Source organism: Nomascus leucogenys, chromosome 22a (assembly GCF_006542625.1).
Source record: "Nomascus leucogenys isolate Asia chromosome 22a, Asia_NLE_v1, whole genome shotgun sequence".
In the NCBI taxonomy this organism is placed as follows: Eukaryota; Metazoa; Chordata; class Mammalia; order Primates; family Hylobatidae; genus Nomascus; species Nomascus leucogenys.
Genome location: NC_044402.1, coordinates 63,490,127 through 63,516,282, shown reverse-complemented (window position 1 = coordinate 63,516,282; position 26,156 = coordinate 63,490,127). Strand labels below are relative to the sequence as shown.

At 35.0% G+C, this 26,156-nt stretch overlaps 1 protein-coding gene across 1 annotated transcript in view; it reads right to left on the bottom strand.

The window, feature by feature from the left end:
* Positions 1–26,156, bottom strand: part of PKHD1 (PKHD1 ciliary IPT domain containing fibrocystin/polyductin) — a 475,332-nt gene that overhangs the window by 153,665 nt on the left and 295,511 nt on the right. Inside the window, exons 53-54 of the mRNA XM_003254164.4 lie at positions 10,648–10,761; positions 7,573–7,660 (exon numbers count right to left, since the gene is read on the bottom strand). Of these exons, the coding sequence (XP_003254212.2) occupies positions 7,573–7,660; positions 10,648–10,761 (202 nt within the window). The remainder of the gene's footprint in view (positions 1–7,572; positions 7,661–10,647; positions 10,762–26,156) is intronic.

Genomic DNA, 26,156 nt, shown 5'->3' with positions numbered 1-26,156 from the left:
CATATCAGACAATGCTGCCCTCTGCTCACTCTGCCCCAGCTATAGTGACCTTCTTCCTGTTTCCCCCCTACCCCCACCCTAGGCCAGCTGGTTACCTCCCATCCTTCAGGTATCAGCTCAAATTTCTCTTCCTCAAAGAGACTTTCCCTGTCCATTCAATCTAAAATGGTACCCTTCACATTTTCTGCCCCAGCTATTTTTTATCATACCACCATATCGACTTCCTTACCAGCATATTTTATAATCTCAACCACATGATCTATATTTCTGTATTTGTTTGGGTATCGTCTTTCTCTCCACTAAGATCTGAGCTCCCAGAGGGTAGCAATCCCTTCTAATTTGCAATCTCTTCTATACGTCTAGTGCTTACAGTCCAACCTGGCACATAGTAAATATTCCTCAGATATTTGTTTGATAATTGAATGCCGTTTGCTCTGGCTAGAACACCGTTTCCACATATAACCCACCTTGCTTAATTAATGCCCATTCTTCTTTCAGATCCCACCTCTGAAATTATGCTTCAGGGAAGCCTTCTCCAACTTTCCATAAATGCCTCAAGTTGACATATTCGTGTTTTCAGAATCCTATATAACCCGCCCCTTCACAGAATTTATCGCATATGTAATTTTACATTTATTATTTGATTAACGTCTGAGTTTTTACTTAATATCTCCAGATCATAGCTCAATGTTTGACAAACATAAGTATTTGTGAAAATCATGTCAAATAGATAATTTTAAATAACTATGAACATAATACCTACTCTACAAAGAAATTCTGTACATAGAGAAAAGCACACCAAAGCATACCTATCAAGATATAAGATAGCTACCTAACTTTCACCAACAGGGATCCCTGCTGTGCTGTATGTCCTTGCAGGCATTTCCCTATTATGTATATGCATACATATTTTTATTTCTTTATCTACAAAACTAGGCTAGTATGTAATATTAATTCCCAAGTGAATGTGAACCTCTGCTCTATTTTGTCAACTTGGAATTCACTATATTCCATCTTTGCCAAATTAAAATTTAAAAATGGTATTCTATTACTTTTTTTATTATTATTATTATACTTTGTTTTAGGGTACATGTGCACAATGTGCAGGTTTGTTACATATGTATACATGTGCCATGTTGGTGTGCTGCACCCATTAACTCGTCATTTAGCATTAGGTATATCTCCTAATGCTATCCCTCCCCCCTCCCCCGACCCCACAACAGTCCCCGGAGTGTGATGTTCTCCTTCCTGTATCCATGTGTTCTCATTGTTCAATTCCCACCTATGAGTGAGAACATGTGGTGTTTGGTTTTTTGTCCTTGTGATAGTTTACTGAGAATGATGATTTCCAGTTTCATCTATGTCCCTACAAAGGATATGAACTCATTTTTTATGGCTGCATAGTATTCCATGGTGTATATGTGCCACATTTTCTTAACCCAGTCTATCGTTGTTGGACATTTGGGTTGGTTCCAAGTCTTTGCTATTGTGAATAGTGCCACAATAAACATACGTGTGCATGTGTCTTTATAGCCGCATGATTTATAGTCCTTTGGGTATATACCCAGTAATGGGATGGCTGGGTACTACAAGCCTACAGTAACGAAAACAACATGGTACTGGTACCAAAACAGAGACATAGATCAATGGAACAGAACAGAGTCCTCAGAAATAACGCCGCATATCTACAACTATCTGATCTTTGACAAACCTGACACAAACAAGCAATGGGATAAGGATTCCCTATTTAATAAATGGTGCTGGGAAAACTGGCTAGCCATATGTAGAAAGCTGAAACTGGATCCCTTCCTTACACCTTATACAAAAATTAATTCAAGATGGATTAAAGACTTAAATGTTAGACCTAAAACTATCAAATCCCTAGAAGAAAACCTAGGCATTACCATTCAGGACAAAGGCATGGGCAAGGACTTCATGTCTAAAACACCAAAAGCAATGGCAACAAAAGCCAAAATTGACAAATGGGATCTAATTAAACTAAAGAGCTTCTGCACAGCAAAAGAAACTACCATCAGAGTGAACAGGCAACCTACAAAATGGGAGAAAATTTTCACAACCTACTCATCTGACAAAGGGCTAATATCCAGAATCTACAATGAACTCAAACAAATTTACAAGAAAAAAACAAACAACCCCATCAAAAAGTGGGCAAAGGACATGAACAGACGCTTCTCAAAAGAAGACATTTACGCAGCCAAAAAACACATGAAAAAATGTTCATCATCACTGGCCATCAGAGAAATGCAAATCAAAACCACAACGAGATACCATCTCACACCAGTTAGAATGGCGATCATTAAAAAGTCAGGAACCAACAGGTGCTGGAAAGGATGTGGAGAAATAGGAACACTTTTACACTGTTGGTAGGACTGTAAACTAGTTCAACCATTGTGGAAGTCAGTGTGGCAATTCCTCGGGGATCTAGAACTAGAAATTCCATTACTGTTTTAATTAATGTTTACTTCAATTCTAGTAAAGACGACCATTTTTTCTATATGTTAGCCAGATGTACGTTTTCTTTTGTGGCTTACCTATTCAAACCCTTTCACAAATATGTTTCTGGTGTATTCATATTTTTATTTTCATTCTTGACATATAAAAATTCTTCACATATAAAAATATTAGTCCTTCATCTGTACTATTGTATGCTGCAAACATTTTCTAGTTGATCATTTGTCATCACATTGTGTAATGGACATGCAGAAATACTGACCTTGTTATATTGTCAAATCTATTATTTATTACTATGGCTATTGTTTTGCTTGTTATGATCAGAGCAGTCTTTACTAGTTAAAATTACATGTTTACTTAAATTTTCTTCAAATAAATTTATGGTTTTAATTTTTTTACATTTTGTTTTATAATCCACCTATAATTTGGAGTAAAACATAAAGTGGGAATCTAATTTTATATTTTTCCAAAGGATTTACTAATTATTCCAGCCTGTCTTTAACTAAATTCAAATACTAATTTATTCAAATTCTAAAAATAATGCATGACTGTGTTTATTTCTTGGTATTCTTTTTAGTTTTGGTGCCAACAACAGATTACTCATATTAGAGGCATAATTTTAAAAAAATAACTGCTAATGTTTGGATATTTTCAAGTGTTTATTGTTCCAAAGAATTTAATGAGTCAGATTCGGATGCATATATTAGACCTGTGATTCAAGTTGTATCAGATTTGACATCTTTAAAATAGTGAACCATCAAGTTTTTGTTATGCATCACCATTTATTCTAGACTCTTTTTATGCTGTTGAACAGTGTTTCATAGTTTTGTTTTTGTTTTTATAGGTTCTGTAATTTTTCTTAAATTTACTTCTAGATATTTGTGGTTGAAATTTTAAATAAGATTGTACATTATAATTTAAAAGTTTACTGCTTGTATATTAAAAAGCTGTTGATGTGCATTTATTGAAGGCAACTGATAGTTTTTCAGATAATTCTCTAGTTTTATAGGATGAAATGTACATTTTATAAACCACATAAAAAGATAGTTTGGATTATTTTCAATAATTGGATCTAATGTATTTTTCTTGCCTGAATACATTGGTGAAAACTTTAATAATAATATTTAATGATTGTTGTAATAAACAATAATATTTAATGTCAGTTTTTCTCCTAAAATACAAAACTGTTTGAGAGGAATCCTTTAGTGTTTATTTTGTATTATTATTTAAACCAGTGCTTCTCAACTAATGGTTATACCATCCAAATAAATAGCATTAATTTAAAAGAAGTATCCTTGTAGTCTTCATTTACTGTTTATTCCAAGAATGTTTGCTGAATTTTATTAAACGTATTTCCTTTTTGTGCCAAATTGGTCATTTTCTTAATCTTCACATCTGGTATTAAGGTAAATTATATGAATGGATTATTTCATTTCAAATTATCTTTGTTCACTTGAGTGAAACACATTCAAACATAGCTTGCTTTGTTTGTCGCTTTTTTATTTATGATTTTTACATTATATTGGGATGTTTTCTCAGTTTTCTTTTTTGAGTTATTTTTAGTAGCTATAAACAAGTATAAAGATTATTTTATGCCTGTTCCCTTAAATTAACTGGGAATAGATTATATAACATGGGAATTATTTGATATTCAATTCATTGGAAGAACATGGTATAAATTTATGTGAGCCAAATGTATTTTTGGAGATAAATCTTTGATATATTTATATCTTTCACTATTATTTGTTCTTTATGTTTTATTCTTCTCTAGCCAATTATGATAACTCTAAATTATCACTAAAAATTCCTTTTTATAAAGTATTTTTCTCAAAAATGTTAAAGTTGCACTATATAGATTTATATTTTTTACATTATAACTAACCTATTCTGCACTTATATTTGAACTGTCATTTCTCATTTTATATACTGGGGTTTTCTTGGTATGATTAAAGTTATTAGAGATTAAACCACTACCTCTTTTTAAAAATTTAATCTTACTAATTTTCTACTTTCTATTTCACCAATTTCTGCCTTTTTCTTCCATTGATTGAGTTCATTAGACTTATGGGTTATTTTGTTTCTAATTTCTCATATTGACAGTTGTTCTTCTTTGTTTAGAAGAATTCTCTTTGTTTAGAATAACTGTCAATATGAAAACTGTCAATAAGAAAAGTTTGCTTATTCAATCATGAAAGCATTTAATGTGATGACATGTTTTATATCTCATATGCTATACTCTCATTATTGTTATTTCCCAGCTATTCTGTTGGTAAAGTTTTGATGATTTCTTGGATACAAAAGTTATTTAGAAAATAATTTATTATATCTTTTTTATTGTAAGAAATTAAGATTGTTGGTTTATATTTTATTTTATTCTCCATGTTTATTATATTGTGATCACATATTATTATGAAAATTTATTAAGGTTGTAATTATGGATATATATTTTTTAGGGTAAAGGAGTAGTTTGATATATAAATTAAATTGCTTTTATTATATTATTCATGTTCTTCATGTTTTCTTCACCTTTTTAACCTAATTAAAAGATTTGGAACTGAAAGAGATAAATACACGTCTTGGACTGTGATTTTTGTTTCTGTCAATTTCACCTTATCTTTCTGAGAGATTTGCTTTATATTTCTACATTGTATTATCTGCTGTAAAACTTTTCTGACTGTTAGGGTCTCACTATGATTGAAGGCTTCAGTAACGTAAAGTATAATTATTTAACCAATTTGAAACATTTATTTTGATTTTTACCTGTTTTGTTAATAATTTTGAGGATCCTTTATTTTGTTTTAGATGTCAATGATTTATTCTTATCCAATATTTAACTTTAAATTTCTCCTAGTTGGTTTTAAGTTTTCCTCTGGTAAAAAAGTTATAATTACATTTTGACTTTTAACCCAATTTTTCTATATAGCATTATTTTTAACAAATATTTTGTTTTTGTCACTGGCAAATTTATACTTACTTTCTTATTTGTTTTTTTAAATATACCTTTTTTGTTGCTTTTATTCTTTTACCATTTCATTTTCTTCTTTTTTTTTTTCTATTTTACTATTTATTTTATGGTTTCTTTCATTTTTTTCCCCACTGGTGATTTGGAAAGTATATATACTATTCAAAATTCTAATAAAACAAATTAACTCATATTTACCTCCTATGGCTATAGTTCCAGATTTTTATCTGATAATTTTGAATGGTGAAGATTTGTTTATGTATCATATTTGCTAAGCTATTATACACAGTTACTCAATCAAACACTAATCTAGGTGTTACTGTGAAGGTATTTTGTCAATGTAGTTAACACAGTCAGTTGAGTTTAAGGAGATTAGGCCACCCAATAATGTGGGTGGGCCTCATCAATCAGTTGGAAGACCTTAAAAGCAAAACTGAGATTTCTTTGGGGAAGAAGAAATTCTACCTTAAGACTGCAAACCAGTTCCTTCGTACATTGCAACGTACTGGCCTGCTTACAGATTTCGAACTCTCCAGCTCCCATAATTGTGTAAATCTATTTCTTGAAATACATCTCTTTATATATAAATGTATGTATATTAATATTTACTATATCTATTGTATAATTTATATACATATAACAGGTAGGATACACACATACACACACACACACATGCACATAACCTACTGATTATGTATTTTTTGTATAAACAGAATCCTAACTAATACATTAACTTTTCAAATGTTATGTCATTTCTTTTACAAGAACAATTATTAGAATTTGTTTTAGGCCTGTAATCCCAGGCCTTTGGGAGGCTGAGATGGGTGGATCGCCTGAGGTCAGGAGTTCAAGACCAGCCTGACTGACATGGTGAAACATCTCTACTAAAAATACAAAAATTAGCTGGGCGTGGTGGTGTGTGCCTGTAATCCCAGCTACTTGGGAGGCTGAGGCAGGAAAATCACTTGAACCCAGGAGGTGGAGATTGCAATGAGCCAAGATTGTGCCATTGCACTCCATCTTGGGCAATAGAGTGAGACTGTGTCAAAAAAAAAAAAAAAGAAGAATTTGTTTTGTTTTAATAACCATAGTTACACTATAATATTTAAATTATTTCAGTGCTTCTTAGTTATTTATATTATTCTCAAATTTTATTTCTGTTTCCGAATTTTAAATTTAGTTTAATCTCTTTATTTGAACACTGAATTTTCTTCCATTTTTCACATGAGCGTCTTAGCAGTGTGTCCAATTCTTTGGTCACAATATTTTTTTCCTTAAACATTTATAGATGTGGCACCATGATCTTCCCATATGTGATGGTGTAGAGGTGAATACTAAGGCTAGAAAGCTTGATGTTCCTTTCCTTTACTTTTTGTTCACTCTATTTTCCTTATACTATGAAGATAATGTAATGAAGCAATCACCATCCTTGATATTAATCTTTTCTAATAAAATGTTAACTATTCCCATATTTTCTATGTGTATTTCAGTTATAGTTTGCATTATTCTTTCTGTTGTAGTTATTCTGAGTTCTTACTAAAAAGACATATGACCCATAGATAGCTTTTAATTTTCTGATCTCTATTTCTAGTACTTTATCTTTTGTTATTTTTATTTCCTAGCCTTATCCTCTGTATTCGGATAGGTCTCCATCAGTTTGTTCTTCATTGTACCTATGCAGTTTGAGGAAGCAATGATTCTGTTCTTTACTGCCTCCAATGCATCATTAAATTTCACAATATACTTCATATGTTTCATCTCCCTCCTATTTTATTTCTGTCTATATCTTAATGAGCTACCTTTTCAGCTTAGACATAGTATTCTTACCTCAAACTTCATCTCTTATCTCATGGAATTCATATATTTTAAGATTTCATGGACAGCAATAATTATGTATTATCTAAAATTTTCTCCTGAAATAAACTGTGTTCCTCTACTACCTGTTGCATGTTTTGTTCTCCTTCTAGTATGTTATAGAGATATTTTTTAAATTCCCTATAATCACTTATTTTTCTACTTACTCATCCTTTAATTATAATGTTTAACCTAAAAATCAGTTTCATATTGTAACAAAATCTCAAGCAGAAGCAACCTAAACAGCAACCAAGAAAAAGCCCTAAGTCACTCTCATTCCTTACCTCTCATTTCCTGAGGCAATATCAGCTCCAAGATGTGTCCAGGAGTTCTTAGGATAAGCACTGCAAAGCTGAACTTTCCCATAAACCCCTGAAAATAAAAGGAGTAACAGTTGGATAGAAAAATCCTTCAGAGGAATGAAAGCCAGGTAAGTAAAAGTCATTCCAGAGGCTGTTATGCAAAACATGTGATATAGAATCTCTATATGAAGCTTCCATATTATCAAAAGCATTATTTAAATGCTCTATTTTACAATACTAAGATATATCTCACGTGGCTATGAAACTTACTCTCACAAATGCTATAGAAAAAAGAATGCTACACCACATCACAATAATCTAAAAGGTGGGAAACAGACCACTCTAATGACTAAAGTTGAAGAGGTACTCCTTTCCACTCTTATGTGACTCCAAACCATTTGCAATTCTTTTGGAAGTTAACCAGTTTTGATATTTTTTGTTATACACTAGGTTCTCCAAAAGCATGGTTAACTTTATTTCCTTAGGATAGAGTTTTAGAGCTATTAGCTTTATGTTTAGTGGCTGGACTTAATGTTTTGTCTTATAAACGTCAAGGGAGAGATTTCTAAGTCCTTTGTTTCAAAATGCAATTTATTTCAGACTAACAAAGTCTTAGCAGGAACACGCTTGATACAGCCCAATTTTACTTTTTCATGTCTTTCCTCCTATATACTTTATTGCCATTTTCAATCATAATTCCTCATATTCTAGTGGTTTACAATGTTTTGACCATGAACCTCACCAGTAAAAGAAGAAACATGTGATTGTGTACTCTAAGCACATATATATTTATTTTATTTAGATAACTCAGATATTTATATTTAGATAAAAAACATACACATATATGAATATACTAACATATATTGGAATAGAAGTTCTAATATTTTATTCCTGCACCCAAATGTATTGTCTGCATATCCCTGGATTGATGCACCCTATTTTATTGCAAGTCACTAATCTAAAAATTTAAAAATTTTACAATTTTCATCAGAAAACATAGAAATAAAAGAAGCAGGGAACCACTAACGTACAAATAATATGGCTTTGGTGTTCATCTGATATGGAGCAAAAAAAAATCCCAGTTAATGAGAACTTAACCAACTGCTTATATCAACATCCATATTTTTTCCATATATCAACTATGAAAATGTCAGAAGATAAGAAAACTAAATCAGGATAAATGGATATAAAAAGAACCCCATTTTCAGGACCTGTCCTGAAACCAATCTTTCTTAATAGCATTTATATATTTCATAAGACATCATCATCCAAAACAAAAATCCATCTTTTTTCACTATAGGCTAAGTAAGCTAGGCTGAGAAGGATCCTGAAGTAATTTAAAGAGATTTCCAACCAAAACATTTATAACAAAAACCAGTTCATGTCCTTAAATTTGAATTATGCAGAAAATTCAATTGACCAGAAAAGCAGATTTCTTGGTCATTTCCAATCATCAAAGGTTTACTGTAAAATGACACCATTTCTTAGTTGTTTCAAGAAGATTACAAGTGATTTAATACGATTAAAATTTGTCATCTACTTACGATACTACAAAAATTTGAGCATGCAGTGAAAGAAATACTTCATTCTTTATTTCAATTTAGTATCAAAGAAAATTTCAAAGACACTAGTTGGACCGTACAGCCAGGATCAGGGATCAGAGCAGGCATCTGTGGATAGTCCTAACAGAAAGTTTGTTCCAGTGTTATCACGCTACAGAAAAGAGTGGATACCACAGGCAAAAGAAGATCAAATGTTCTTATAATAATCCATCTAGTTTGTCAACTTGGAAAAATTAAAACATTTTTGAACCTCTTGTTATTAGAAAGATAAAATAAATAGCATGCATGGAAAAAACCTTTGGAAACTATAAAGTGCTATCAACATATTATATGACAATAGTTATATGTTATGGAACTAAGTTAACAAACTTCATACTGTCTTAACATTATTGCCTCCACTCTATTGAGTACTGAGATCCAGAGAGGGAGCCATTGACCGCTAATGAATATTAAATTTATATCTCATAGTGTTCAGAAACCTCAGAAATGACGGTCCTTGCTCTTTTTCCACAAGGAAAAATGGCTTACTTGAAAACCTCCAACATAGCAATGCATCTAAGGGAGAATCCAAGGAAATTAACAACCAATTTTCTTTAAGAATGTTCATATTTTTTTCTTTTAGTTAATTTCTCACTTATATAATAGTTGAAATAAGTTCCCTATATTTTATTATTCTTTTAGATATTGTATTGTCACATAGCTTAAATATAACATATTTATTATTCTTTTAGCTATTATATTGCCACACAGCTTAAATATAACATATTTTTAAATATAATAACATATTTAAGCTGTGTGACAATACAATATCTAAAAGAGTAATGAAGTATAGTGAACTTATTTCAACTATTATATAAGTGAGGGAAAAATAACTAAAAAAATGAACATGCTTGAAGAAAATTGCTTCATGCCAAGAGTTATCCCTCTTTACTTATAAAATTAGTAATGCCCATATAGAAAAAGTGAGAAAATACTTTAAATCTGATGAACATTCTCTTATCCCTCAAAACTGAGTTAGTTGGGGATACATACATAGGGTTATACAAGGCCAGTCCCCGTTTCTGTACTTTTTCATAGACCAATTTAAAATAGGATTTGGTATTGTGGCAATAGCAAATAAAGAAATTGTCAACAGTGAATGCTTCTTATTAATTTATAGATCTATCAGTTGTATAAATGTAACAATAATCGAGTAGTATTTATAGTTGATAATATTGACTCAGTCTAAACTTTAGTGTCTGACTAATCTGGATCTTAATCCAAATGCTGACACTATAAAGCTGTGTGGTTCATCATCTCTGAGTCTTAGTTTTGACATCTCTAAAGTGGACACTGCTCACAAGAGAGCTGGTAAGTGAAATAATAAATATAAATTACCTAAAAGGGTATTTGGAATTTAGCATATGTTATATGAATATTATTTCTCTATCAGACACAAGCACACAATACACACACATGCATTTTATTTTTAATAAAAACTATATTATACTCTTACCAATTGTTCCTGGGTCAATATGAATTCCACTCATACGGTCACAAAAGACTCCCTCTGAGGCTCTAAGGAGAATCAGAAGCTTTTGTTCCTTTTCTAAGGGATTTTCTAAAGTACCTGTTTACAACGAAAAGTATATCATTCAAATCAATTTGAAATTAAAAGAAAGAGAGGGAGGAATTGCGGTATAATTTCAATAATGCAATGTAGATACTGTGAAGTAGACTATATGGAGGAGTCAATGGTTACGCAGATGAAATAAGAGTAGGAAAAAAAAGATTCAGTAAACTTCTTTGAAGGAGACTCATGTATTATTCACCAGATATTCACTCTTCTTTCTTTATTAGGGCAGTGTAAACTTTCCTGACCTACTGATATTTATCCTGGTCATATGACTTGCTTTGGCCAATGAAATTTGTGTGAAAGTGGTAGGAATATTAGTTTTCAGTTGATGCTTTAAGGGACTTGGCAAGTTGTTTTGTTTTGTTTTATTTTGTTTTTTACCAGATCTCTTTCAATGTTGTTCTCTACCATGAATAGAGAATTCCTTAAATAGCCTGTGGTATCTGAATGAAGAGATACACAGAGCAAACCTGAATAGAACACACAAGCTGGAGCCAAGTTCAACCAAGTCTAACACAAATATTTCTTGATGTAAACCACTGAGATTTAGGGATTATTTGTTACACACCATTATTATGGCAAAACCTGCCTGATACACTGTCTATGGCTAGATAACCTTCAAATTTCTTTATACGCATTTTAGCATTTACTCCTCACAACAAACCTGAGAAGTCAGTATAATTATTATCCAAGTTTTAAATATTTGCACATGAAGAGGCTTACAGGTTAAGGGACTTGTCTAAATTGATCCAACTATTAAGTAACAGAATCTATTTAAACAAAGATCTGTTTATGCTAAGTGTTTATTTAACAGATAAGAGGTTATTTTCTAAAACTAAATTCTTTTAGCAGCATAAAGACTCATAAAGACATAAGGCTATGATACTCAGACAGCAGTTGGAATTGTTTCTGACCTTATTTTATTGATGTTAACAGTGGAGTTTGGTAAGAAAATTCATACTTCTGTGGTATGAGAATAGTTCAGGGAATTTGTCAAATTAGTGTTAGTGAGTATGGACCTGAGGAAGGTTAGTGTCATTGGAAAATATGCCTTAGAGTACAAAAATATTAAAGTTATTAAAGTCAGTTGTTTGAGAAGTAACTGGTGGGAAAGTAATCCCAAAATTATATTCCAAATCAGACAGGTTAATAAAAACCACCGGCTATCAAATGCGACTTCCCAGTTTATAAATTCCCGAAAAGATAACCAAAAATGGCATTGCTAAATACAACGTGAAATAACTAGTAAACTTACAATTGCCTGGTTTTCACCTTGGTTGCTGGTCTTTCGAGCAACATAAAATCATACCCGCTAGCTGACATTTCCTATATACCTGGATAGCCAAAAGGCAAAAGGTAAGTCTAAAGCTTGCTACATACCTATTTTTATAGTTCAGTCTTCACAGCCATTACTCTAGTACTGTGCTGAAGGCAAGCAAGATTCAGACAGGTAAGTAAATCTACCTAGAGGCATACAGTAGGTCAATGGGTGAGCAAGCCTATGTATTTCCAATAATATGCAAGGGTGTGTTGCTCCTCTGTGTAGGTAATGCCACTCCTCAGCTGAGAGCCTGATGCATCATCTTAGTGAAAATAAAGATGTGCTAGAGCAGAAAGAAGGGGGAAGCAGGGGAGGATGAAAATGTTTAGTAAATGTGTACAGCATAGCTGTTATCTTGCCGTTACAAGTCTGTCCAGTAAGCTGTTTTCCAACTGTGATTTCATTTATTTCACGGAGGGTAGTTTAGAGTCTTTGGGAAAAAAAAATGGACTAGCACTAAAGAGATACCAGAGAGAAAAAAGTAGGACAGTTTTTGCCCTAGAGAAATGTATGCAGAGTCCCACAAAAAGAGTTCAGCGTTCCTCTAAAATTAGAGATTAAATCAATTATGCAACCCAACACTGCAGCACATGTGGAGCTTTCGCAGAAAGTCTGGGCAAAATTATTTAGCCTGCTGTGATCTTTTGCTATCTGCAATGACCAGAATTTGGCTTCCTTTTTGTAACTGAGAGAAAACAAAAGATGAAGAATAGGGACTAAGTAGAAAGAAGGCAAAGGTGACCTAAGAGAAGGAAATACATGCTATTGTAACATTAACATGAAATGCTTCTTGAATGTGTAAAAGTTGATAAATGGAAAGCTTTAAAGGCTGAGATCCTCATTTTCTTCTCAACTCTAACAATCAAAGAAAGGTGAGGTGCTCTCTCCAGCATCGACTTTGCCTCTAAATGAGGGTAGCCACCTCTGAGACAGAAGATGCTCAGGATATGCAGCTCATCCTTGGTTTACCTTTGTAAAGCTTCTCTAAACTATAGCAAGAGGCATATTAAACCTGGGCAAATTTATGCATTCATAATGGGAGGGAAAATAATTGTCATTGTGCTGCAAAGACATTCTGGATATTTTCACATGCACAATTTAATTCTCACAATTTTATGATGAATACAGTTGAGGTTCTGATGAGGAAACTGAGGCAAAGAGAGGTTAAGTAGCTTGTCAGGAATCACACAGCTGTTAAATGGTGAAGTTGGGCCTTAGACTTAATAAGTACCATCCTAGGAAGGACGTGTGGATATGGATGAATAGAAAAGAAATAAATGGAAGCAGACATTACTTAGTATAATGGTGGGCAGTGAAGGGAAAACAATGTGCTCCAGATGCTAAAATCACCTGGAAAGATGGAAGAAAATGAGTTCTGGCATACAAAAGATAATCATTATAATTCTTTGGGGAATATGGTACTAATGGGTTCCAGGGACTTCAAAAGGTAAGAATAAGAAAAAAAGACATTTCATTATTTTATTAACTAAAGCTCTTTGATGGAATCAAGTCTAATCCTAGTTTGCACTTAAGCCCACTCTATCAACGAGACTCACCAGACCTTGTACCAAGCCAACCCATAAGAAATTATTTATCTTTCCTCCAACTCACTCTCCTCTGTGCTCATGAGATTTCCCAGCGCTTATATGTTTTACCTTCATCTTAACTAACTCTGATTCATCCCTCAACACTTGGCTCCACCATAATTTATTCCTAAAAGCCTTCTATGATCTTGAATTAGATGCCCCCTTTTGTGTGTAAAATGTTCTGTACCCCTTGCTAAAGTAATTCTACTTCAAGAAACTTGTCCTAAAGAACTAGTAGGGGACAAGGACAAAGAACAATGCTCAAAGTTCTCCACTGCAGTGTTACTTATTTATAATTGGCAACATTTAAAAACACCTTGAAATAGCAAACAATTAGAAATATTTTTGTCCATTTTAAAAGTTTGTCCATTTCTTCCCAGACTTTTTGACATATTTAATAGCTGAAATGTACAAGTCCCCAAGCAACCATATACTCCCTTGCCTCTGCCCCCCTCCGCCTTCATTCCTGTTTTTGTCACAGCCAACTCTTACATACTTTCAAACCCAGTTCAGATGCCACCTCTTCTGGAAATGCCCTTGTCAACTAAGTCTGGGTTAAGTGACCTTCTAAGGGCTATCACAGAATGCCACGTTTTGCCACAATACTTCTAAAACTATACTGTGAGGGCCATTTCCCTGATTGCCCCCTCCTCTCAGTGAGCACAAGAAGAAACTATGGACTCCCAGCAGAGTTTATTTGAAGATATTTTATTCCAGAAATGTTTAACTTGGTAATTTTTACCGACCCTCCTGGAGAAAACAACTGGAATAAAGAGAAATACCCCATAGTAATAAAAGACTAACTTCACCAGTAAATTACAACTTTTAAGCATTTATGTACCTACCGTTATAGCTTAAAAATATATACTGCAAAAATCAACAGAACTACAAGGACAAATGGATATACCTATAATACTTGTAGTAAAGTCAACAAAACTGTTGCTAAAAAAAATACAATAATGATACAGCAGTTTTGAATAATGCAATTTGCATATTTGACATAACAGGCATAGTTGGAAAACTAGACCCACAAAGAATGCACATTCTTTTAAAGCTTGCATAAGACATTTTAAAAAATTGATCATATGATGATGATAAAGCAGTTTAACAAATTTTTAAAAATTGGAATTATACAGCATTTGTTTTCTGACCATAGTTCCATCAAAATTTACAATTCATAATAAAAAAATTTCAAAAGTGAGCTATATTAAAGATCTTTCCAATTGTCAAAGAATACCATTAAGAAAGTAAAAAAGCAGCCAGATGTGGTGGCTCATGCCTGTAATCCCAGCACTTTGGGAGGGCCGAGGCAGGTGGATCACAAGGTCAAGAGATCTAGACCATTCTGGCCAACATGGTGAAACCTTGTCTCTACTAAAAATACAAAAATTAGCTGGGCGTGGTGCCACGCACCTGTAGTCCCAGCTACTCAAGAGGCTGAGGCAGGAGAATAGCTTGAATCCCAGTCGCGGAGGTTGCAGTGAGCCGAGAACGCGCCACACTGCACTCCAGCCTGGTGACAGAGCAAGACTCCATCTCAAAGAAAAAAAAAAAGAAAGAAAGTAAGAAAGCAAGCCACAGAGTGGGAAAAGACATTTGTACTACATATAACCAACACAAGATACATTCCAAAATATATAAATGACTTTGATAAATCAATACAAAACAGGTACATTCATCATTAAAAAAGAGTAAGAGAACAGCTATTTCACAAAACAAGATACTCAAACAAATAATAAATACATTCTACTATGCTCAATCATATCATAAAAAAGAAATAAAAATTAAAACAAGAATGAGATCTCACTACATATCCAGTAGACTGGATTTATAATGTTTAGTTAAGCACATATTTTTCATTTTATAAAATTTGTTGCATATGTGTGTCATTTTCCACAATTAATAAAAATATATTAAATGACTATGTTCCAAGAATACTCTTCAATGAGTTTTGTTGATCAAAAGAGGGGAAACTGGCCAAAATCTTAGTCACATCTTCTGAATATACTATTTTCCGGGTGCTATTCACTGAATCCAAAGCAACAAATTGTATTTTTATATAATTTGTATTTTTATATGAGTTAATCTTAAAACTATACATATCATGACTGCACATGAAAGTGAAGAAATTACCCCCAAAATATGTTTTGTACATTTTTCCCTTGTCCTCAGAAGTGGGTTAAATGGTGATGACTTTGGAAGTTGAGCTTCTACCCAAAGCATAACTATTTTTCTCATGCCCTGCAATAGCGATTTTCTCCAGACCAGAGCCTCTAGAACCTTCTTACTATCATATAAACCCAAGCAGGTAAATAGCACGAACCAAGTAAATTGCAGCACATATTTTTTTCTGAATTAGCTTTTAATTCCCAGTGTATATTTGACTCGCTTATTCCTAAAACATTCCTCCCCAGTAGAATTGATTTCATCTGAAAATAAATGTAGGGTAGAATGGGGCTTGCAGTCCAGTAAGATAAAAATTGGTTATAAAAATCAGTAGGCATTATCAAATTATAATGTCCAACCCCTCATACAGTAATTTTATTCAGGCTACCAAATTTTCATTTTTAATGAGGCCTCTCAATTTATCAATTAATGGAATATTAAAATAAACATGAAAATGTTATTAATTCACTACTTGAAAAATGTACAAAATTCTTAAAACTTCCTCCATAAGGTCGAGCAAATTACCTCATTTCTTTAAGCCTCAGTTTCCTCAGTGATAAAATAGGCACAATAATAGCATCCATTTTTTGTGAGGTTAAATTATTTAGTCCATGCTAATAGTACATGACACAGTGTCTGTATATGATACATGTTTTTAAAAAATGTTGGCTCTTAGCAATATTAATGATAGTAGTAAAAAAAACAGTAATAGCAACCATGGAGGTATCACACTTATTCAAAATTAACCTTTAAATTTGAAAACAAAAAAATAGGGCAAGCTCTTCCTAGCAAGTAATATCTAATTCCTAAAGCACTAGCTAGACGCTAGACATTTCAAAGCAAAAATATTAAGTGACTACTTATTTCAATGTCCAGCCCAAGGAACTTCAGAAAACACAAAGTTTACCTTGAACTGAAACATTCCTGTAAGTTTTCTAACTAAAAAAAAAAAAATCATTCATTCATTCATTTATTCACTAGTTTTCCTAAAATTGTTTGTATGCAAAATTAGTTTATAATAAATTTATTATATGATTAATTATTTTAATAACTAAATAAATCCCTAAGAAATATTATATTACTGTTATATGGATTCATGAATCAAAAGTACAGTTTAAGAAAGACTGATTTAAAAATTATTAAAATAGGAAAGATTATTACTGCAAATGCCGTTAGGAGAGACTAACTGATGTCCCAATAGGACAGAAGAATCTTTATTTGTATTAGTGTTTGGCTTAAAAAATATATTAAAACTACATACACACATATAGATTTAAGGATAATGTGATGTTGTGAGAGAACTAATATCCATCAGAAAATAAACAGATCTTTGTATTCTTAATATCATTTTGAAATAAGTATTATTTAACTGTTGGTTGCCAGCCTTATTAGGGACTCTCCAAGCACAGAAATGAGTTTTAGTATTCCTGTACCTCTAATGCGCAAAGTTTTTACACTTTTGCTCCTATGGTTAAATAAGTAACAGCTTCAAAAGTCACATCCCTTTTATGTCACCTTTTTATTTTATCAAACAACTGTTAGTTTGATTAGGGAACTGTGCATCTAAATAAACTGAACAAACCATCTATTTTGCAGATATCTATGTACACTTCTATTATACACATTGCATGTGTGGGTATTTGTGTCATTTTCTAATCATAGTTAAATTTGAAGGAGGACATACTTTTTTAACTTTATATATTTTTTTAAATGAACATCACATACAAGATTCTCTCTGGCTGCTCAATGGGTCTGACTACTGGGTATTGTGGCTTTAAGCTGGAGGATATGTTTTAATCTACGCTTTTCTCAGGTTTGTCTCCTTCTTATTACTTAATCATCCAATGAGCCTTACAGAACTGTCAGTTTGAAAGGCAATAAACTGTGTATGGATTTTTCTTCTTCTTTAGGATTGAGAAAGTCCCAATCATGGAAGCAATGAAAGAAACTTCCATATACCTAGTACTTCATTTCCTGACAATCAAAGGCATGTGCTAATGATGACCTTAGGCTCCTGGCTACAAATGTGAGACAGGGCTGACAAATACCCATCACTGACCCTGAAAAACAATATGTGACAAGTTTTAGGATAAAAGCCCGAGTGCCTAGTATAATTACTGAGCAACTAGAGAGTGTGTCATGTGACCTGGTTGTGACAGGCCAAAGAAACAATGAACTTCTGTGTCCCCAAGGATACCAACGGTTGGGGCATATCTTGTTGACTAGGGATCAAGGAGGGTTCTATTAAACTTTAAATATCCATTAGAATATGTGTTTCAAAAATGTATTTTTACAATACAAATAAATTACATAAAATTATAAATTTATTATTTTATATGATTTAAATAATATATTTATTTTATATTATTTTAATAATTAATACAAATGTACTATTATTGGTAACCCCTATCTGAAGTCCTTCTAAAAGTATTAAAAGAAGATTTTTCATTTGCAGTTTTAAAAGTACAAGATTAAAACCGTCTTTATTGAGTTGAATGTTTGGGTCAATAACAAGTTGACAGCATTGATATCTAAAACAACAAGGAACATATTTGTTAAAGCATGAGAACAATGTCTTGTATAAGAGGAGACATTGATGAAAGGGATGGGCTCAGACAGCTATTCATGGGCAAAGCTTTTATATGTTTAAAAAATACATTTAAATCAAACAACAAATGTTAATTGAACAAGCTTTGAGTTGGGGACATTTTTAAGTCAGTTTTCCTGTTCTAACAGACTGTAAAAATGAAAATACTTTGAATCCTACAAGACACCAACTTTTTCAATTTGTTTTTGTACCTCCTTTGTTCCTTTCACATAGGGGATAAATATATTGTAGTCATTTAAACATTAACACCATAATTTCTTCCTCACAGATGTGGACATTTAAGTGTAAGGAGATTGAATGTTTTCCAAGAAAAAGGCAGTGAGCTGAAAGACAAACCTAAATATGCCCATTCACTTATGTATACATTATTAGTCATAACAGCATATTATCAGAATTCTACAATGCAGTAGGTACTAGGGTTATAAAATTTGCTGATTAAGTCTATCATATAATGGAGATAGGACACTAATTAAAACATGCTATTCATATCATTACCGAATGCAGTAATGGCAACATGAATGAGTGGCACGGACCAGAAGGAAAGGTACACTGAAATCTACTGCATGGAGACAGGAGAGGCTTCATATTAGGTTGGTGCAAAAGTAATTGTGGTTTTCGCCATTAAATAGTAAAGGTAGTCCTTGGGCAAAGGCTTGAAAGATGATATTTAATATAGCTAAAACAGCCACTTGTCCTGGTCCTGTTTTTTGTCAGCTCTGAGACCTTGAAACAAATCAATGATCTCTCTGGATTTCAGTTTCCTTACCTGTGAAACGAGGCAGATGTTTCAAACAATCACAGAGATTTGCAACATCACAGTTATGAATCTTCTACTGGGGAATTTTCCGGAAATTGTACAATGAGTTACTAAACTAAAATCATAATTCATGTCTCTGGAATTTCCATATTTATGAAGCTAATTTCTGTCTTGTTAAAGCCATGCTCAAGAGACTATCAATAAGTAGCAATTCTCAGCATAATTTGGACTCATTTAGAAAACAACACTGTATATCTCAAAATCTAGCCCATGAAACTCATGATGTTCACTATAAACTCACTACTGTTCACTGTTCTTTAGCTACAGGGGCTGCCTTTCTGCCTCACGACTACCACACAAAGCACATTTCTCCCTCGGGACCTTTGCACTAGCTCTCCCTCAGCCTGAAATGCTCTTGTTCAAATCTTCGCAGGTCTAGCTTTTTCTTGTCTCTATAGTCTGATGTCACGTTGACTTGTTAGAAAGGTCTTTGCTGGAGCCAAGATGGCCGAATAGGAACAGCTCCGGTCTCCAGCTCCCAGACCCAGCGACACAGAAGACGGGTGATTTCTGCATTTCTGCTTGAGGTACCGGTTTCATCTCACTAGGGAGTGCCTAACAGTGGGTGCAGGACAGTCGGTGAAGCGCACTGTGCGCGAGCCGAAGCAGGGCGAGGCATTGACTCACTCGGGAAGCGCAAGGGGTCAGGGAGTTCCCTTTCCTAGTCAAAGAAAGGGGAAGCAGATGGCACCTGGAATATCGGGTCAGTCCCACCCTAACTGCGCTTTTCCAACGGGCCTGGAAAACGGCACACTAGGAGATTGTGTCCCGCACCTGGCTCAGAGGGTCCTATGCCCACGGAGTCTCGCTAATTGCTAGCACAGCAGTCTGAGATCAAGCTGCGAGGCGGCAGCGAGGCTGGGGGAGGGGCGCCCGCCATTGCCCAGGCTTGCTTAGGTAAACAAAGCAGCCAGGAAGCTCAAACTGGGTGGAGCCCACCACAGCTCAAGGAGGCCTGCCTGCCTCTGTAGGCTCCACCTCTGGGGGCAGGGCACAGACAAACAAAAACTCTGCAAGAACTTCCACAGACTTAAATGTCCCTGTCTGACTGACAGCTTTGAAGAGAGTAGTGGTTCTCCCAGCACGCAGCTGGAGATCTGAGAACAGTCAGACTGCCTCCTAAAGTGGGTCCCTCACCCCTGAGCAGCCTAACTGGGAGGCACCCCCCAGTAGGGACAGACTGACACCTCATTCAACCCGGTACTTCTCTGAGACAAAACTTTCAGAGGAACTATCAGACGGCTGAATTTGTGGTCTCACGAAAATCTGCTGTTCTGCAGCCACCGCTGCTGACACCCAGCCAAACAGGGTCTGGAGTGCACCTCTAGTAAACTCCAACAGACCTGCAGCTGAGGGTCCTGTCTGGTAGAAGGAAAACTAACAAACAGAAAGGACATCCACACCAAAAACCCATCTGTACATCACCATCATCAAAGACAAAAAGTAGATAAAACCACAAAGATGGGGAAAAAACAGACCAAAAAAACTGGAAACTCTAAAAAACAGAGCACCTCTCCTCCTCCAAAGGAACGCAGTTCCTCACCAGCAACGGAACAAAGCTGGATGGAGGATGACTTTGATGAGTTGAGAGAAGAAGGCTTCAGACGATCAAACTACTCTGAGCTACGAGAGGAAATTCAAAACAACAGCAAAGAAGTTAAAAACTTTGAAAAAAAATTAGAAGAATGGATAACTAGAATAACCAATGGAGAGAAGGGCTTCCGGGAGCCGATGGAGCTGAAAGCCAAGTTTCGAGAACTACGCGAAGATTGCAGAAGCCTCAGTAGCAGATGCGATCAACTGGAAGAAAGGGTATCGCTGATGGAAGATGAAATGAATGAAATGAAAAGAGAAGGGAAGTTTAGAGAAAAAAGGATAAAAAGAAATGAACAAAGCCTCCAAGAAATTTGGGACTATGTGAAAAGACCAAACATACGTCTGATTGGTGTACCTGAAAATGATGGGGAGAATGGAACCAAGTTGGAAAACACTCTGCAAGATATTATCCAGGAGAACTTCCCCAATCTAGCAAGGCAGGCCAGCATTCAGATTCAGGAAATACAGAGAACGCCACAAAGATACTCCTCGAGAAGAGCAACTCCAAGACACATTATTGTCAGATTCACCAAAGTTGAAATGAAAGAAAAAATGTTAAGGGCAGCCAGAGAGAAAGGTCGGGTTACCCACAAAGGGAAGCCCATCAGACTAACAGCTGATCTCTCAGCAGAAACTCTACAAGCCAGAAGAGAGTGGGGGCCGATATTCAACATTCTTAAAGAAAAGAATTTTCAACCCAGAATCTCCTATCCCACCAAACTAAGCTTCATAAGTGAAGGAGAAATAAAACACTTTACAGACAAGCAAACGCTGAGTGATTTTGTCACCACCAGGCCTGCCCTAAAAGAGCTCCTGAAGGAAGCACTAAACATGGAAAGGAACAACCGGTACCAGCCACTGCAAAAACATGCCAAATTGTAAAGACCATCGAGACTAGGAAGAAACTATAGCAACTAACGAGCAAAATAACCAACTAACATCATAATGACAGGATCAGATTCACACATAACAATATTAACGTTAAATGTAAATGGGCTAAATGCTCCAATCAAAAGACACAGACTGGCAAACTGGATAAGGAGTCAGGACCCATCAGTGTGCTGTATTCAGGAAACCCATCTCACATGCAGAGACACACATAGACTCAAAATAAAGGGATGGAGGAAGATCTATCAAGCAACTGGAAAACAAAAAAAGGCAGGGGTTGCAATCCTAGTCTCTGATAAAATAGACTTTAAACCAACAAAGATCAAAAGAGACAAAGAAGGCCATTACATAATGGTAAAGGGATCAATTCATCAAGAAGAGCTAACTATCCTAAATATATATGCACCCAACACAGGAGCACCCAGATTCATAAAGCAAGTCCTGAGTGACCTACTAAGGGACTTAAACTCCCACACAATAATAATGGGAGATTTTAACACCCCACTGTCAGCATTAGACAGATCAACGAGACAGAAAGTTAACAAGGATATCCAGGAACTGAACTCAGCTCTACATAAAGTGGACCTAATAGACATCTACAGAACTCTCCACCCCAAGTCAACAGAATATACATTTTTTTCAGCACCACACCACACCTATTCCAAAATTGACCACATAGTTGGAAGTAAAGCTCTCCTCAGCAAATGTAAAAGAACAGAAATTATAACAAACTGTCTCTCAGACCACAGTGCAATCAAACTAGAACTCAGGATTAAGAAACTCACTCAAAACCGCTCTACTACATGGAAACTGAACAACCTGCTCCTGAATGACTATTGGGTACATAATGAAATGAAGGCAGAAATAAAGATGTTCTTTGAAACCAACGAGAACAAAGACACAACATACCAGAATCTCTGGGACACATTCAAAGCAGTGTGTAGAGGGAAATTTATAGCACTAAATGCCCACAAGAGAAAGCAGGAAAGATCCAAAATTGACTCCCTAACATCACAATTAAAAGAACTAGAAAAGCAACAACAAACACATTCAAAAGCTAGCAGAAGGCTAGAAATAACTAAAATCAGAGCAGAACTGAAGGAAATAGAGACACAAAAAACCCTTCAAAAAATTAATGAATCCAGGAGCTGGTTTTTTGAAAAGATCAACAAAATTGATGGACCGCTAGCAAGACTAATAAAGAAGAAAAGAGAGAAGAATCAAATAGATGCAATAAAAAACGAAAAAGGGGATATCACCACCGATCCCACAGAAATACAATCTACCATCAGAGAATACTACAAACACCTCTATGCAAATAAACTAGAAAATCTAGAAGAAATGGATAAATTCCTCGACAAATACACCCTCCCAAGACTAAACCAGGAAGAAGTTGAATCTCTGAATAGACCAATAACAGGTTCTGAAATTGTGGCAATAATCAATAGCTTACCAACCAAAAAGAGTCCAGGACCTGATGGATTCACAGCCAAATTCTACCAGAGGTACAAGGAGGAACTGGTACCATTCCTTCTGAAACTATTCCAATCGATAGAAAAAGAGGGAATCCTCCCTAACACATTTTATGAAGCCAGCATCGTCCTGATACCAAAACCTGGCAGAGACATAACCAAAAAAGAGAATTTCAGACCAATATCCTTGATGAACATTGATGCAAAAATCCTCAATAAAATACTGGCAAACCGAATCCAGCAGCACATCAAAAAGCTTATCCACCATGATCAAGTGGGCTTCATCCCTGGGATGCAAGGCTGGTTCAACATACGCAAATCAATAAATGTAATCCATCATATAAACAGAACCAAAGACAAAAACCACATGATTATCTCAATAGATGCAGAAAAGGCCTTTGACAAAATTCAACAACCCTTCATGCTAAAAACTCTCAATAAATTAGGTATTGATGGGACGTATCTCAAAATAATAAGAGCTATCTATGACAAACCCACAGCCAATATCATACTGAATGGGCAAAAACTGGAAGCATTCCCTCTGAAAACTGGCACAAGACAGGGATGCCCTCTCTCACCGCTCCTGTTCAACATAGTGCTGGAAGTTCTGGCCAGAGCAATCAGGCAGGAGAAGGAAATAAAAGGTATTCAATTAGGAAAAGAGGAAGTCAAATTGTCCCTGTTTGCAGATGACATGATTGTATATCTAGAAAACCCCATTGTCTCAGCCCAAAATCTCCTTAAGCTGATTAGCAACTTCAGCAAAGTCTCAGGATACAAAATTAATGTACAAAAATCACAAGCATTCTTGTACACCAATCACAGACAAACAGAGAGCCAAATCATGAGTGAACTCCCATTCACAATTGCTTCAAAGAGAATAAAATACCTAGGAATCCAACTTACAAGGGATGTGAAGGACCTCTTCAAGGAGAACCACAAACCACTGCTCAATGAAATAAAAGAGGATACAAACAAATGGAAGAACATTCCATGTTCCTGGGTTGGAAGAATCAATATCGTGAAAATGGCCATACTGCCCAAGGTAATTTATAGATTCAATGCCATCCCCATCAAGCTACCAATGACTTTCTTCACAGAATTGGAAAAAACTACTTTAAAGTTCATATGGAACCAAAAAAGAGCCCGCATCGCCAAGTCAATCCTAAGCCAAAAGAACAAAGCTGGAGGCATCACGCTACCTGACTTTAAACTATACTACAAGGCTACAGTAACCAAAACAGCATGGTACTGGTACCACAACAGAGACATAGATCAATGGAACAGAACAGAGCCCTCAGAAATGATGCCACATAGCTACAACTATCTGATCTTTGACAAACCTGACAAAAACAAGAAATGGGGAAAGGATTCCCTATTTAATAAATGGTGCTGGGAAAACTGGCTAGCCATATGTAGAAAGCTGCAACTGGATCCCTTCCTTACACCTTATACAAAAATTAATTCAAGATGGATTAAAGACTTATATGTTAGACCTAAAACCATTAAAATCCTACAAGAAAATCTAGGCAATACCATTCAGGACATAGGCGTGGGCAAGGACTTCATGTCTAAAACACCAAAAGCAATGGCAACAAAAGCCAAAATCGACAAATGGGATCTCATTAAACTAAAGAGCTTCTGCACAGCAAAAGAAACTATCATCAGAATGAACAGGCAACCTACAGAATGGGAGAAAATTTTTGCAACCTACTCATCTGACAAAGGGCTAATATCCAGAATCTATAATGAACTCAAACAAATTTACAAGAAAAAAACAAACAACCCCATCAAAAAGTGGGCAGAGGACATGAACAGACACTTCTCAAAAGAAGACATTTATGCAGCCAGAAAACACATGAAGAAATGCTCATCATCACTGGCCATCAGAGAAATGCAAATCAAAACCACAGTGAGATACCATCTCACACCAGTTAGAATGGCCATCATTCAAAAATCAGGAAACAACAGGTGCTGGAGAGGATGTGGAGAAATAGGAACACTTTTACACTGTTGGTGGGACTGTAAACTAGTTCAACCATTGTGGAAGTCAGTGTGGCGATTCCTCAGGGATCTCGAACTAGAAATACCATTTGACCCAGCCATCCCATTACTGGGTAGATACCCAAAGGACTATAAATCATGCTGCTATAAAGACACATGCACACGTATGTTTATTGCGGCACTATTCACAATAGCAAAGAGTTGGAACCAACCCAAATGTCCAACAACGATAGACTGGATTAAGAAAATGTGGCACATATACACCATGGAATACTATGCAGCCATAAAAAATGATGAGTTCGTGTCCTTTGTAGGGACATGGATGAAACTGGAAAACATCATTCTCAGTAAACTATCGCAAGGACAAAAAACCAAACACCGCATGTTCTCACTCATAGGTGGGAATTGAACAATGAGAACTCATGGACACAGGAAGGGGAACGTCACACTCCGGGGACTGTTGTGGGGTGGGGGGAGGGGGGAGGGACAGCATTAGGAGATACACCTAATGCTAAATGACGAGTTAATGGGTGCAGGAAATCAACATGGACATGATACATATGTAACAAACCTGCACATTGTGCACATGTACCCTAAAACCCTAAAGTATAATAAAAAAAAAAAAAAAAAAAAAAAAAAAAAAGAAAGGTCTTTGCTAACTATCTAACATATGGTTGCCAGCATCCAACCTGGACCTCTCATTAATTACTTTTCCTATTTAGTTTCTTTCAGAGAATGTATTACCATCTAAACTTATCTTCGTCATTTATTTTACTATTTGTCTGTTTCCGCCAACAAAATAATGCAAGCAGGAATTGTTCACTACTGAATGTCTTGTTCACTGTGGGATATTCAAATGCCAGAAAGAATGCCTGGTACTGAGTTGGCATTCAATGAAAGAGGGAGGTGGGAGGAGGTAAAGGAGGAAGGG